This window comes from Triplophysa dalaica, chromosome 14 (genome assembly GCF_015846415.1).
Source record: "Triplophysa dalaica isolate WHDGS20190420 chromosome 14, ASM1584641v1, whole genome shotgun sequence".
Classification (NCBI taxonomy): domain Eukaryota; kingdom Metazoa; phylum Chordata; class Actinopteri; order Cypriniformes; family Nemacheilidae; genus Triplophysa; species Triplophysa dalaica.
Genome location: NC_079555.1, coordinates 1,085,001 through 1,100,000, shown reverse-complemented (window position 1 = coordinate 1,100,000; position 15,000 = coordinate 1,085,001). Strand labels below are relative to the sequence as shown.

At 38.2% G+C, this 15,000-nt stretch overlaps 1 protein-coding gene across 6 annotated transcripts in view; it reads left to right on the top strand.

The window, feature by feature from the left end:
* Positions 1 to 15,000, top strand: part of LOC130435346 (transcription initiation factor TFIID subunit 4-like) — a 76,779-nt gene that overhangs the window by 10,425 nt on the left and 51,354 nt on the right. For all 6 annotated transcript variants that reach the window (XR_008908806.1, XR_008908807.1, XR_008908808.1 and 3 more), the window contains 8 exons: positions 1 to 21; positions 1,754 to 1,894; positions 3,971 to 4,046; positions 5,025 to 5,130; positions 7,446 to 7,615; positions 9,591 to 9,721; positions 11,480 to 11,605; positions 14,903 to 14,959. The exon at positions 1 to 21 is cut by the window's left edge and continues 69 nt beyond it. Coding sequence is in view for 3 of the 6 variants with exons in the window: in XM_056765908.1 (XP_056621886.1) it covers positions 1 to 21; positions 1,754 to 1,894; positions 3,971 to 4,046; positions 5,025 to 5,130; positions 7,446 to 7,615; positions 9,591 to 9,721; positions 11,480 to 11,605; positions 14,903 to 14,959 (828 nt within the window). In the remaining 3 variants the exon portion in view is untranslated. The remainder of the gene's footprint in view (positions 22 to 1,753; positions 1,895 to 3,970; positions 4,047 to 5,024; positions 5,131 to 7,445; positions 7,616 to 9,590; positions 9,722 to 11,479; positions 11,606 to 14,902; positions 14,960 to 15,000) is intronic.

Genomic DNA, 15,000 nt, shown 5'->3' with positions numbered 1-15,000 from the left:
TACCTGGTCCCATTCCTGAAGGTACATCAACACACACGTCTCCTGACACGTGTTCACACAGAACACACCTCACGTTCTGCAGGCTGACACGCTAATGCAGTCGTGTGAGGTTAACTCCAGATCCTCCAGAAATAGACTTCGACATCAGGGCTCTGGATTATCAGAGAAATGTCTTTCATTACTGAGACTGATGATCTTTGATGAGGAGGAGAATGACCGTTTACATATAGCGTTCTTTACATTTCACAATAAAGCTGGAATGCAGATCTGAGAGCGTTTAAAGTTGCCATGTTGCTTTTCGGCTGATTTCTTAGTTGAGTCTCATTTATCTGTCAGCCTTTACATCCACCGGATTCATATAGAGACACATTTACCTGCTGTTTTATTCCTGATTCATGTGTAAATAATGAATTAATAATAAATATGCTGTTGTCAAGACACAAACATTGTGGCCCGGTTTCACAGACACGGTTTAGCTTAAACCAGGACTTTGCCTTAGTTAAATTAGGATGTTTATGTCACTTTTATAAAAATGCTTTAGAAAAAATCTTGACTGGTGTGCATCTTGAGACAAAACAAATTTTTTCGGTTACGACAACTCCAACATTCATTTTAGTGAAAAAAATAAATAAAATTACATTAAATTTTTAGCATTGATTGTAAATAGTTGATCTATGTGGGTCATTCTCTTTTTTTAAATTCGTGTGCCCTCATAACCTTTGGTTAAAATCTGAAAATGCACTTCCTGTAATGACTATCCATCTTAATCAACATACAGTATGTTATACGGCTTGGGCGGAGCATCTATTAGCTCCTCCCCTTTAACCGTCAGTCTGCTGCCCGTTCCATTTCAAAATGCGACTGCTGGTTTTATACATCCAATCAAATCGCAGAGAAAGACGAAAGCGACTTTTCACTCAACAAAAGCTAAACTATTTTTTCACTCGAAATTCTATTTCACTCGAAAATGCGTCAAAATACACAATTAGAAACAATCGCAACTTCTGGTTGACAGGGACTTTAAGCCTTGTCTGAACTAAACTAACACAATCTAAGAAAAGCATTAGCAAACACAAGATTAGAGAGTGAACATAGTTTTAACAACTTTAAGCATATAAAAAACACAAAGCACCACATTCTTACCTGTGAAATGTTTTCGAGTTGCTTTAGAAATTTTGATCTCTGGGGTTTTCCAACAACTGCAATGTTGTGTCATCTTGGAAAACGAATCGATTTTTACTGCGAGGGATGAAGGCAACTGTAATGTTGACTGTCCCAAGATGGCGGACATTTGCATAATTGTGTCCAAAGTGACACACGGTACACTATGCACTTGAACTATGTACTCAACCATCTAGTGTATGAATTTAGGAAGGGTAGTGTCGTCCCAAATGAAATACTAATCTGTTTCATACTAACCGTAAGTGTGTACGGTTTCCCAGACAAGCGCGGATGTGAACGCACTACAAAACGCAAACTATTTATACTACAAAATGGCATAGAATAGTGCATAAGTGCTTGTTTTGGGACGCACCTCAAGTGTCTGGAGCGGTCAAATATGCCATCTATGTAAATGTATCTATTAATAAAATCATTTGAAATCATGTGCTCACTTACAGTATAAGTCTTTCTGATTGTTAGGAAATTGTTTGAATCATTAAATCTATGAGGAATACCGATGCTTTCATAATAATTCTACTTGTAAAGTTTTTTTTATAACATTGTTTGTGTGTTTATTTGTGTGTGTTTGTAGAAAAGTCTGCCCGCGCTGCGTCTGTCTCTTCTGAGCAATCAGCAGTCTCCGATACAGGTGAACAAAACCGGCGTGTCTCCCGTCCAGACGGTCGTCGGTGTCCGTCCACAACAACCCAACAGCACCGGTCTACAGTCACCAGTATGAGCTCCATATATTACATCTATTCAAACCATCCCATCATTAGACTTTTTTTTTACAAATATGGAAAATATGGATAGTAGTTAAATATTATAAAAAGACTGAAAAGACCCAATCTTAAGTGTAATTACTTGAATGATGTGGTGATAAAACGGATTAGTTTGTGTCTGTAATATACACACATTGGGCCTCATTTATGAAACACGAGCAGCACGATTTATTGTGTAAATCATTCGTAAAGATTCATGAAAATGTTCGTATACGTGCGCAGCTGTAATTCATAGGCGGGTATTATGAGAATTGTGAATGAGCGTGTATTTACGAATGATTGGAATTCATTAACATATACACATTTTACTGCGAAATCTGACGTTAATGAAGCATTTGTGAATCCGGAGGAAAGTTGTCGGGAAGGTTTTACACGCAAATTACTCTGAATTGACTCTTATATTTACGAATGTTTCATGAATGAGGCCCACTATGTTTGGATGCAAAGAAAACAAGCCAGAGAAATATGCAGGTGGAGGTAGAAGTGGTCTGGATGGATGGGATGGGCCTCTGGCAGCCCTGAAGGCCACAGGCGGACACAAGCGTCTCTATTAGTGTTTGCCTGTTTTCTGGCCTCTTTTGTCACTTTCTTGTTTTCCTGTTTTCTTTCCGTTGTGCTGATAAAAATTCAACCTGTTGGCTATTGTGTGCCACACTTTACATTCATCTCTATTAGAACACATGATGAAATCATTTCAGTTTCTCCAGATAGTAATGCTTTAGATTACCCCATGATTAAACAGAATTTACAGCGTAACAAACAATAATGGACCTCTACAGTACATATCTGTAAGTAAAGGGGAACAACATGCAAAGTTTGGAGAATAAAGGGTTAAGAGATTAGGAAAATATATTTATTTATTCGGGAACTGCAGGCCATACACTGCAAAAAATGTGTTTCTTAGTCATTTTGTCTTGTTTTCCAGTACAAATGTCAAAAAATTCTTGAATCAAGATGCATTTTCAGGATGAGCAAAATGACCTAAGAAAATAATATGAAATTTCAGTGATTTCTTGTTAAAAACACGCCAATGGGGTAAAAAAATAATCTTGAATTAAGGTTGATCTTTTTTATTCTCTAAATTAAAGATTATATTTCTTAACCCATTGGCCTGTTTTAAACAAAAAATTACTGATTTTTTTTTTTTCTTCTAAAAACAGGACTTTTAAGGTCATTTTGCTCATCAAGCTAAATTTTTGGACATTTGTAATGGATTGTAAGACAAAGATGCTAATTAAGAAAGTCATTTTTGCAGCGTATAAACATAAATATCAAACCCCTCTTGAACTACTTGATTAAAGTCTCAAATGTTCAACATTTTGCACATTACAACTCATCAAAATTGCTCATAATAACTCCTAAATAAATCAACTATTTGTGATCAACAATCCTAAAGTCAGACCCAAAGTCAAACGTTAAATTTACAGTCTGCGTGCTACATTCTTGTAGTATTCCTTGCGCAAAAACTGAACACATTATTTCTGCTTATTTCATGTTTGCTATAATAACAAAATAAAGAATCCCGTACTTAATTCATATTCACACTAGCTTATTAATGTGTACATTGTGATTACAAAATGTATGTTGTCGCGACATGATTATTGTATAGCATATTGAAGATCATGCACACCACATTATATTAAAATAGTTACCCTTAGTTTTAAAATATATTTTTTTAATATCCTGACTTGTAATCTAGAGCCTTATTGAATATTTTGACATTAAACTTAATGGTTGCTGTTTAAATGTGGATAACACAGACATTTATTTAACAAATTACGGGAAACATGTTCATGTGTTAAACAGTAAATATTCTTCCAGCCGAAGCTGCTGAAAAAAGGAAGGTTTATAAAACTTCACAGATTTGATTATGGATATTCATTATGTGACATGACATTTATCTTGAGTGATTTACTGAAATCAAAAGTCTTTATGTTGTCGGCTTGAGGTTTCATGGCACAAGACACTAAACTTATCATTGAAACTGACCAAATATCAAAATAAAATGTATTTTTGTGTCTTTGTAGGGCATTAGGAGAGCAGCGGGTCCTGGAGCTCAGATAAGAATGCCTGTGGTGGTCACGCATACGGTGCGAGCGACAGGTGAGACATTTCTGACAGACACCAGACAGATGCCTCTCCAGACATGATAAGACCGTCAGCGCTTACCATCATGTTTGGACCTCTAAACAGCAAAGCACATGACCACAAAATTTTCCATTTTCATCCCAAAATATTGAATTGTGCTGGTCAAGTGAAACCCAAGTGTGCGTTCAGGTTCAGGTGTGTGCATGTAGATTTGATGTCTTTCTGTTTTCTTGCCCAACACAGTTTGATCTCTGTCGCGTTTTAGCCTTTAAATTGGATTTTCAGGGGGAAGGTTTCTAAAAATAGCGTCTACTGTAGCCGTGGGCATGAAACATGCCTGTTAAAATCAGGTTCAAATCTACCCTGCCAGTCGTGTGCGTGTGTCTGTGGACACGCTTTTGAGTGTATAGGCGAAAGAGAAAGACAGAGAGAAAACACGGAGAATGAGAGAGATGTAAAACAGAGACCCAGTAAGACCCACATCTCACCCTCTTGTACCTTTGGGTAAATCTCACAACACCAGTCAAGAACGAGCCCACATTTCCCCCCAGAAACAAATGCAGGAACTATGATCAAAAATTGAGTTCAGACCCGTGTGGTGTTATTTTACACAAGGACACAATCTCATTCTTATTACTGCAATGCAAAAGAAAATTCACATTTTATTTAACTTTTACATCTTCGAAACTTACACCACAAAGGTATTTTGATGAACTGCATTTAAGATTAAAATAATTTAGATTTACATCAAATACAGAAAAACTGTATTAAGCTGATGAGAGTAAAATAAATCACTATTTCATATTGAGAAAAATGTCACATTACAAAATGAAGAATAAAATCAAAATGTTGTATTGCAAGAATAAGTGATTTTGTTCCTTTATTCATATTTTTTTTGTTCAGTGTAAGATGGGATTCATCCTCGTAAGAGCCACTGCTGTGATGGACAAAAGGCAAATCATATCATGAAAATATTTTTCTGTCTTTTCTTAGGGAAGCCGTCAGCCATCCAAACGGGCAAAGGTCCGGCGGGCATCACCATCCAGCTCTCAGGAAACCAGAAGAACAAGCCGAATGACCCGGGGGGAGGCTCATTCAGGTATGAGGGTGTAATCTCCTGCGCCGACACACGGGGGCAGCGTCTCACCGGTCTCCTCCTCATGTCTGCGGGCCAGTCTCTCTCAGCGAGGGCCGACCGCTGGCTCTCATCTCATTACTGCCCGCATGTTTTCTTTTGTCTCCAAACAGTCACGTCTGCACGGCACGTTAGTGAGAATGAATCTGATGTGAAACAGCTCGGTTTCTAAACCTTGTTCCCTTTGGTTGATGCATCAGATGGTCATACATACCGTTATACGTCTTCCAGTGCATGTTTAATCTGTGTGTGTTGTTCCAAAACATAAATGACAAATGAATTAAAGTTTACGCACAATAACGCATAATCCATAAAAAAATAGAAGCGCTAAAATTGATGTCAAAGAAGAACAAGAATAAAGCATTCTGTCAAATGTCTTTTTATCGTCTGTGAAACCTATTTTCACTTTGCATGTTAAAGCATCTGAAACTTTAGAGATACAAGTCCTCTGTTTAGTGCTGAGATGCAAAAATCTTGAATCAGTTCAGACAGATCCTAACACAGTTTCCTGGAAAAATTGGGTGAATATCTATAAGAATGTTAATAAAGATTTTGTATTTATGTTTTAAGGGAAATTCTGAAAACACGCGACTCGCCCACTTTTAATGTTCCTCCTAAAAGATTCACTTTTCCCAACATTCATCGGTCGCTTTACAGAAAACATCATCACGACGTCACCTCAGAAGGTATCTGACTATGTAGACTGTATGGAGTAAGGCAGCTCAATAGGGTTTGTATGAGAGCTCATGTGTTTTGTGTGTCACGGGGTCACAGAGTTCACCCCCCCGGCCGTTCCCCGCAGGCGCTGATTGATAAACCGATAAATCTTTAGCAGCGCGGCTAATTAAACTGTCAGGTTTACTTGTTACTGACAACCTTCCACCCCGGGGCGAGTTATGTGACCATGACCCATCCTCATCAAAGCACATGGCCCATCAGATGAAACACGCTAAGTGAAAGATCTCTTTTATAATATTTACCGTGGTAAGACTTCTCTATTGAAAGATAAACTTTTTTTATGGTGTTTGCCAAGCGTTAGTTTAGCTCACCCTAGGCTTTGATGAGTAGAGATGTGTCGTTGTTTTTCTAAGCTGTCTGATTGTGACGGAAAGCTGATTGTCAATGTAAAAATCTGTTTGTTAGGCTAACGTGTTCCGTACAGTTAATGGTCTTTGTCAGCTCCCGCCGCGGTGTCAGGACTCATCTCCACCCTGCCCGGCCTGCGAGAGGCATGCGACCGCTGCGGTGCTGGCAGGGGGGCGTGACGTGGCCGCACGCATACACGTGGGCACCGAGGGTCAGTGTCAGAAAGGCAGGTACAGACATGGACGTAAATGAGAGTGGAGATAGTGACCTTTGACCTCGGTGACCGCAGCCATGAAGTTTTCAGCAGGGCCGCGGGCGAGAAACTCTGCGCTGCTCCCCTGCTAATGTGCCGTAATTAGGACACTGTTGCCATGGTGACGGAACAGAGAATCGCGATTGGAGGAAAATGCTGCCACTCGCAATGATGTGATGTCACACCTATGCAAAATCTGAACATTAACAATTGCTTTGTTGCCACACATAAGCCCAAAATAAAGTGAATTCACAGTCGAGATCTCTTTAATAACTACGTATTTCTCCTAATCACATGTCACGAACAGCGTTTAGTGTAACTAGTTACTAAAGAATTAGTTACTTTAGTTTAATTACTTTTCCCTTGAAAAATTAAAGAAAAGGATTACGTATATTATATTTTTTCTGTAATTTAATTACAGTTACTTCTAATGTAATTAAACTAAAAACTGTGTGTAATATGTGTGTAAAATAGTGGAATTGACATCAAAGTCTAAAGGCCATCGCATATTGAGTACAAAATTTTTGCACCTTAAAACATTAAAATCTTTGCTTTAATATATAATTCTCACATTTGTAATACTTTGGTCAGTTAATAACACTACTTTATGTAGTTTTATATTATTTATTTAAATGAATTAAAGCTGTTTCATGTCTATCCTTGAATCACTGAACAAAGGTTTATGTAGGATATAGAAAGTAATTCATAAAAAGTAATTAAATTCTTATCGAAGAGAGTCATTTGTACAGTAATCTAACTACACTATTGAATATGTCATCAGTAACTTTTAATTAATTACTTTTTCCAGATTAACTTCCCCAACACTGGTCACAAATGTCAACAATGTGTCAAACTGACACATTGTATCAAGTCCAGGTCTGTAATAAAATGTGCTTTAAGATGAAACTGATATGTGGTTGTGTGATGTGTTGTGACGCAGGGATGACGATGATATCAATGATGTGGCGTCTATGGCTGGAGTTAACCTGAATGAAGAGAGCGCTCGTATTCTCGCCACAAACTCTGATCTGGTGGGCACACAGATCCGCTCCTGTAAAGACGAGGCCTTCTTACCTCCAGGTCTGTTACATCGACGGATACTAGAGACAGGTGCGCCCTCACACCAACAAACACACAAATATGACCAACAGACCCTGAGAGTGATGTTGAGTAGTTTGTCGACTTTTCATTGTTGTGTTTTTATGAATTTGCTCTTTACCATATCTGTGCTCTTCTGTGCCGTGTGAATTGAAGTGTAAATACAAATAGCGTTCATATTGTTGAAGTGGTCATAACATGATGAAGTAGTTCAGTCCAATAATGGTTGAATAAACAAACAAAACCAACAATGGTGACAGAAATACATTGTATTAGAAGTTTTCTAGTTTTTGGACATTTTGTGTATGATTTTCAGCCGACGAGCTGTCATTGGTTGTTTTAAACGTTTTAAAAGTTCTAACAAACTAGTTAGAACTAAATGCAACACTTGGGTGGCTTCAGATTGGATGTAAGTATAAGACGCCGGAGATATCAACAGTTGTAAGACACCTCAGTGTGGTTGTTTGGATGTCGCCGGGAGCGGGTCAGAAACATGCAGACCTTCTCAAGGGCAGATAAGTGTGTGGGGGGTCCGAGCGCCCCCTGCTGGCCGGGACAGAGCGGCGGTATTGTGTCCTGTTCATGATGAGCTACTGGAGAACTCTTAGGTGACAGAAAACCAAAGGAGGTATAAAAGCTGCCAGCTCAACTCAATGTGAGAGAATAACACACGCGCACGTGGACACACACACACACATTGAATGTCCAGATTTATATAGAAATCCACCTAAGAAAAAGTTCTAGAACTACAAAAATGTGTATTTGTTATTTAAAAAAAACATTTTGAGATGTCAGATTGTTGAAAGGTTGTTTTTGAGACTTTCACAGATATTACCACTGGAAGTGTCTGGTTTTAAAACGCCTTATTTTACTTTATTTTTCTATGGATATGTTGAACAGAAAGGCTGAATGTTTGCTGTGTTTTCGAGAGCCGTGACTTTTAGAAACTCTGGGCTTTTTCCTAACATCTTTAAGACTGCATTTATTTTTCCTTTCTACTTCTGGTTGGAAGTCATTAAAGAAACTCTCGGCGCGTTTAGCGGCTGATTTAAATAATTGGTGTGATTTTCTTAAAATAACAGCAGAAAGAGAATTTATGTTAATAGGGAATTAAGGACGGGGATGTTATAGACTCAAGCCCGCTGAAGGTCTGAAACTCCGGCACTAATTAAAGTGAAAGTTTTCAACCCCGTTACTCGTGTAAAAGAGACTTTCTAATTCCATGTTTTTCCATTTCTTTTCCTTTTTCTCAAAGTAAATCCTTTAATATCTCACATGTCTCTCCTCGACAGAACTACGATGATTAAAGTGGAGTTGCTGGAGTTTCTCTTAAGATAAAGACCTCCTCTGTGTCTCATCTAGAGCTTCAGAAAACATCTCAACAATGTCTCAATCTGTGCTTTGTGATTTAACAAAATACCAAAATCAAAATGACCTCAAACTGTTCTCATCACGATCTCTCAAGCCCAGAAAATCTGAGCTTTGCTATCCACATTTTTTTTTGAGCTTTATTTTGTTTGTTAATTCGTCAGCTATCTATTATGATTTTATGTTTCGTCAATTTTATTACTCTGAGTAACATTTCTTCCATATTTAAAGAAATATGTTTGGAGATGGGGAAATGTAAAAGAAACATATCTGAGATTTCTTGCGTCTCCTGAGCTTTAAAAAATCCATTAGCGAATTCTCTTTGCTGTCTTTCCAAACCACGAAGACTGATCTAGACTCATTTTTCTGAAACGTCGGATTTGGCGGTGGACGAAATAACGTCCCATCATACTTGTGTTTTAAATTCAGGTCATGTCAGCTCATCAAAACAACTCTTTGCTTTTCTCAACACATATTGTACTTTTTTGTCAAAGATTTATAAGATAGGACAGATCAATTTTTTCTTGCTGAAGATTCTTCCAAACATCTGTGCGGTGATGTGGTTGTTTGATTATTGATATTTTTTGTAACATCTGCGTTTGCGTCTTTCTTGTTTCAGCGAAGAGGTTTGGAGTGACAGAAGTGGCGCTGGAGGCGGTGAACTTCATCTCTCACGCTACCCAGTCCAGATTGCGAACGGTTCTGGAGAAAGTTTCATCCATCGCCCAGCACAGAATGGACTTGTGTAAGGTACGAGAGAGAGAAACGCCTTCATGTGTGTATGTGCATATGAATAAATAAACTTGTGTAGGATTTTTCCTACAAACAATGTTAACGTCGTCTGACAGCCACAAACACACATTGTTTCGTTCGTCTGCCCGCCCCACAAACAAATCAAACATCATTACCATGAAAATCATTCATGAGCACATTCAACGCTTTTAAATTCTCAAAACATTACATTTTTGGAGAATAACATACTGGTTATACTGGGAACACTGAGTAATAAGGTGGTGAATGTTAACACGAGAATACAGTGAAACTTAATTAACCTCGACTGTTTATTTACAAATGTAATGTTTGTTATTTAACAGATTTATTTGTTTAAATGTTTATCTTTGTTGTGGACTTTTCATATTTTGAATGTTTGATAAAAATTCATTATTTACAAAGAAGGACAGTAGATTTTTTAAAAGTAATATAAATATTTTCACACAATTAGCAATTAAGTAGTTTGTGTTTGTTTTCATTTTTGTTTAATAATCATTTTGAATAGCAACAATATATATTTATAATATTGTATATATAATTTCTTACCATTTAAATTTTGGGTCTCAGACAATAAAAAATCATACTTGTACGAGGCATTTAAATACGTTTTTTAGATTTAATGTGGCCTTCCTGCAAAATGACCTAAGAAAATTAGGCTTGTTTTTAGTAAAAAAATATGAAATTTCAGTGAATTTGTGCTTAAAACAAGCAAAAAAATCTGCCAATGGGGTAAGAATTTATTTCAATTCAAGATAATTTTTCTTACCCCATTGGCAGATTTTTTTGCTTGTTTTACGCACAAATTCACTGAAATTTCTTTTTTTTTTACTAAAAACAAGACTTATTTTCTTAAGGTCAGTTTGTCCATAAAGAAAAAGCATCTTAGTTGAATTTTTTTTGACATTTTTACTGGAAAACAACACAAAAATACTAAGTAAGAGAGTAATTTTTTGCAGCGCTGCAACAGAACTAAAAGTTTCCAAAAGAAAAGTAGTTCTATCTTTATTAAAATATGTCCATAAGTGTCTGAAAACCCCCCCATTGACTTTTCCTTTTTATAATTCAAACGTATACAAGCTTATTGTAGTGTAACTGAATACTGATGTCAAAGTGGAAATGTTGGTGAGTATAAAAACAAAGAGAATAAACAAACGGGTAAACAATTTAATATTCAAACCGACAGCCAAGGAGTCCGACAGACACGAGTCGAGCCCAGCGCATTAAACACGTCTTCTTTCATATTAATGGAAAGCTGAGATGCAACACAAAAGAGGAAAAGCAGGTGACTGAGAGCTTTCAAATCTGTTTATTTGTGTACAGGGCGAGTAGTTTAGCGGAGAGGAATATGCCAGCGCGGCCGCTCTGTTTAGTAAGTGTTGTGACTTTTTGTTTGGTTGGTTTGTGTTTGGCTGCTTCCTAAATGAGGCGTGCGAGAGATGTCTGTCGACATCAGCAAAAAACAAGAGCGTCCTGAAAGACGCGTTACCTTCATAGCCAACAAAGGGCAGAGAGGGATGAGAAGAACGATAACAGCGTCTGAAAATGAAAAGAGCCTCAGACAGCGGTGAGAGTGACAGGCGACGTAAATAAAACAAGGGTCGATTGTGAAGTAAACATGTTGTTTTGCCTTTGTCCTCGCAAACTTCTGTCCCACCTGCCTCTGCAGAAAGTTTTCTGGTAGGTGACTCATAAATAAGCTAAATGTGTTTACGAGCATCCTGACCTCTATCTCTACAGGAGGATGAATGGTACGAACAGGCGTCTGATGTTCGAGCTCAGCTGAAGTTTTTCGAGCAGTTGGAGCGGATGGAGAAACAGAGGAAGGACGACCGAGAGAGAGAGATTCTCCTCAGGGCAGCGAAGGTGAGACTGAGTCTCATCAGGGTCTCACAGACCACACATTACTGACTATATACTCAAATTCAAATGGTTCAGTCGGTTTGAAATTCGACAGATAAATGAGTTTATTACTTTATTAAGAGAACTAATGATTCATTGGCTGATAGACTGATTCATAGAATATTAGATGGATTCACTGGCCAATAGATTCTTTTAGATTGATGCACTGCAATCATTTCATTGACTTATTTATTTATACATTTACTAATAGATGATTCATTGGTTAATAGAATTAATCATCGGCTAAAACATTAATTTGTTGGCTGATTCTAAAATATTGATTCTTTGGGTAATAAATTGATTCATTGGTCAATAGATTCTAATAGATTGATTCATTGCCATCAATTCTTTGACTAATTTATTTATACAATGAGTAATAAATGATTTTTTGGCTAACAGACTGATTTATTTGCCAGTTCACTTATTCATTGGCCAATAGTTTCTAAAAAATGGATTCATTGGGTAATAAATTGATTCATTGGCCAATAGATTGAAAAAAATTGGCCAGCAGATTCTAAGACTCTAGATAGACTTTTTTGGCCAATAGACAGATTCATTGACCAATACAGTGATTCAGGGACTAACACACTGATTCATTGGACAATACGTTCTATATGGTTGATTAATTGGATAATTAATTGGCAATTAGATTCTTATAGATTGATTCATTGACTAATATATTGATCAACTGTCTAATAGATTGATTCATTTCCAGTAAATTTATTCATTGGCTTATAGAGTCTTTAACAAACTAATAGACTGATTTATTGGCTAGTACATTGATTCATTAAACAAGACGCCGTTTCCTTGACCAATATGTTGATTCGTGGACTAATAGATTTATTGGCAGATATTAAGCCATTTTGAGATCATCGGCTTGTATCCTGATTTAAAAAGGCTCTCCTCTCCTCAGACAGATCCAAAATCAACATGCAGGAATTCATTTCAATATTTTGTCAAAAAGTCTTCGTTCACAAAAGACAATGAGAATGAGTTTGTGACAGCGTTCTTCCGGCATGTCTTCAGTGAAATGAGCAGAAGTCCTGGATAACCCCAGACAACCTCCAGTTAAAGACACGATGGCGTCCTCTCGGCCTCGCGCCCGTCGCCCGCAGCGCATCTGTGAAATAGTTCGGCTCGTTTCCGTCATTAATTCATTTAGCTCAGAGAAGATGGCCCACCGTAAAGACCCCCTCACTCGCCTCCCTCGGCTCTAATGGGGTTAGTATGCTTTAGCTCCAGCGATTATGTCTCCTGGAGCCGGCCGAAACGACACAGTTTAGCTCATACCCAAAGTGTGAATGGCCGCGCCGACCTCCATGACTTTGGGCTGCGGCGAGACGTTACGCAAGTTGAAGTATCGCAGTTGCGAGGGATTTTAACTCCACTGAAGCTTAAAATGCGATAAAGGAAACATCGAGTGCGTTCTCATCTCAAGAATGGGATAAACGTGTTGTGGCCGGCTTTATAAACGCTTGCCAAAACAAAGCAACGGTGAATAAATAAAAACCGACGAACAGAACAAATGAATGTTTTTGTGTTTTGATTTGTGTTGAGATTATTTCGTGGGAGTGAAGAAAAACAACGAAGGAAAGAAAACGCACAACAAACCGCAAATCAGATGTGTGCGAGATTGATTTGTCCTCGCTGTTCTTTCTCTGCGTCTTTAAGCACAGCGTGACTTGACCCCTTCAACACAAAGCAACTAAAATAAATCTGATGGTTCATTTGAAATATGGAGTCTGGAGTCTGGGGGGACGCGGGCGAGGGCCAGGGGCCGAACGCATTACTCTCAGCACAGAGACATGAACTGCCTGATATATTTAAAACCAATTAACAGAGAGGATGAGCGGCCGATCTGCTGACTGTCAGAGGAGAACGCAGACTCACCGGCCCATTCAAGAAAGACTCCAGACATAAACACACACAACTCTGTTTAACCCTCTCTCACCCCACAACACACACTCACAATCTCAAACATACACTATACAAACACTTGCTTAGACAAACAAATAATCATAAAAATAATAACATTAGTATAAAAAATCACATGACTCTCCTTATGGCCTGTAATTAAGTGTGTGTGCGTGTGCTGTATGTGTTCAAAATTGTGTTTGTGTTTCTGTGGTTGTCAGGAGTTTCTATAAAACATATGTTTGTGTTTTAAACAGAGATGTAAAAACAGTGTGTGTGTGTGTGTGTGTACATACAGTTGTGGAGAAATTAAGAGACCGTTAAAAAACTTATTTTCAGCTTACCACAACACATCTAGAACTGATGATTAAATGAACATTTGGAATGATCTCTTCATTTTTTCTGCATATATGTGTAGTTGACAAATAAACCACACATGTGTCTTATGGTGTGACAGCAATTTTTTTTTTTAATTGCTCATTTATATGATAAATAGAAGTAAAATAAAATTATGAATTATTTACAGTTTTTTTTTATATTTTTGGTGTCACACCATAGGACACATGTATATATATATATCTGTCAACTACACATATATGAGTGTGTGTGCACGTACATGTGTGTGTTTGAAACAGAAACGTATAGAATGTGTGTGTGTGTGTGTGTGTGTTTGGAGGGCACAGCCTGTGGGTGTAGAATCACTCACTGCTACACACTCACACACACACACACACACACACTCCGTCCTTGACAAATCAGATCTGCCCTCATTCACTGCAACTATTTTAGTGCGATAGATGAGCTCAGCTCACCAACACATGTTCACCTGCTTTCTGTTTCTCCCTCATTCATTCTACACCTCTCTCTCTCTCTCTCTCTCTCTCTCTCTCTCTCTCTATCTCTCTCTCTCTCTCTCTCTATCTTATCTCTCTCTTCCGCTCTCTATCTCTCTCTATCTCTCTCTCTTCCGTTCTCCATCTCTATCTCTTTCTCTCTCCCTTCCTTTCTATCCCTCTATCTCTCTCTCTTCTGCTCTCTATCTGTCCCTCTCTCTCTCTCCCTCTCTCTATCTCTCTCTCTATCTCTCTCTCTCTCTCTCTCTATCTCTCTCTCTTCCACTCTCCATCTCTATCTCTCTCTCTCTCTCCCTCCCTTTCTATCCCTCTATCTCTCTCTCTTCCGCTCTCTATCTCTCTCTATCTCTCTCTCTTCCGTTCTCCATCTCTATCTCTTTCTCTCTCCCTTCCTTTCTATCCCTCTATCTCTCTCTCTTCTGCTCTCTATCTGTCCCTCTCTCTCTCTCTCCCTCTCTCTATCTCTCTCTCTCTCTATCTCTCTCTCTTCCAGAGTCGCTCGCGGCAAGAAGATCCAGAACAGGCCCGTCTGAAGCAGAAGGCAAAGGAGGTGAGGATCCGATCATTATCTCTGACATTTCAAGCCTCCGC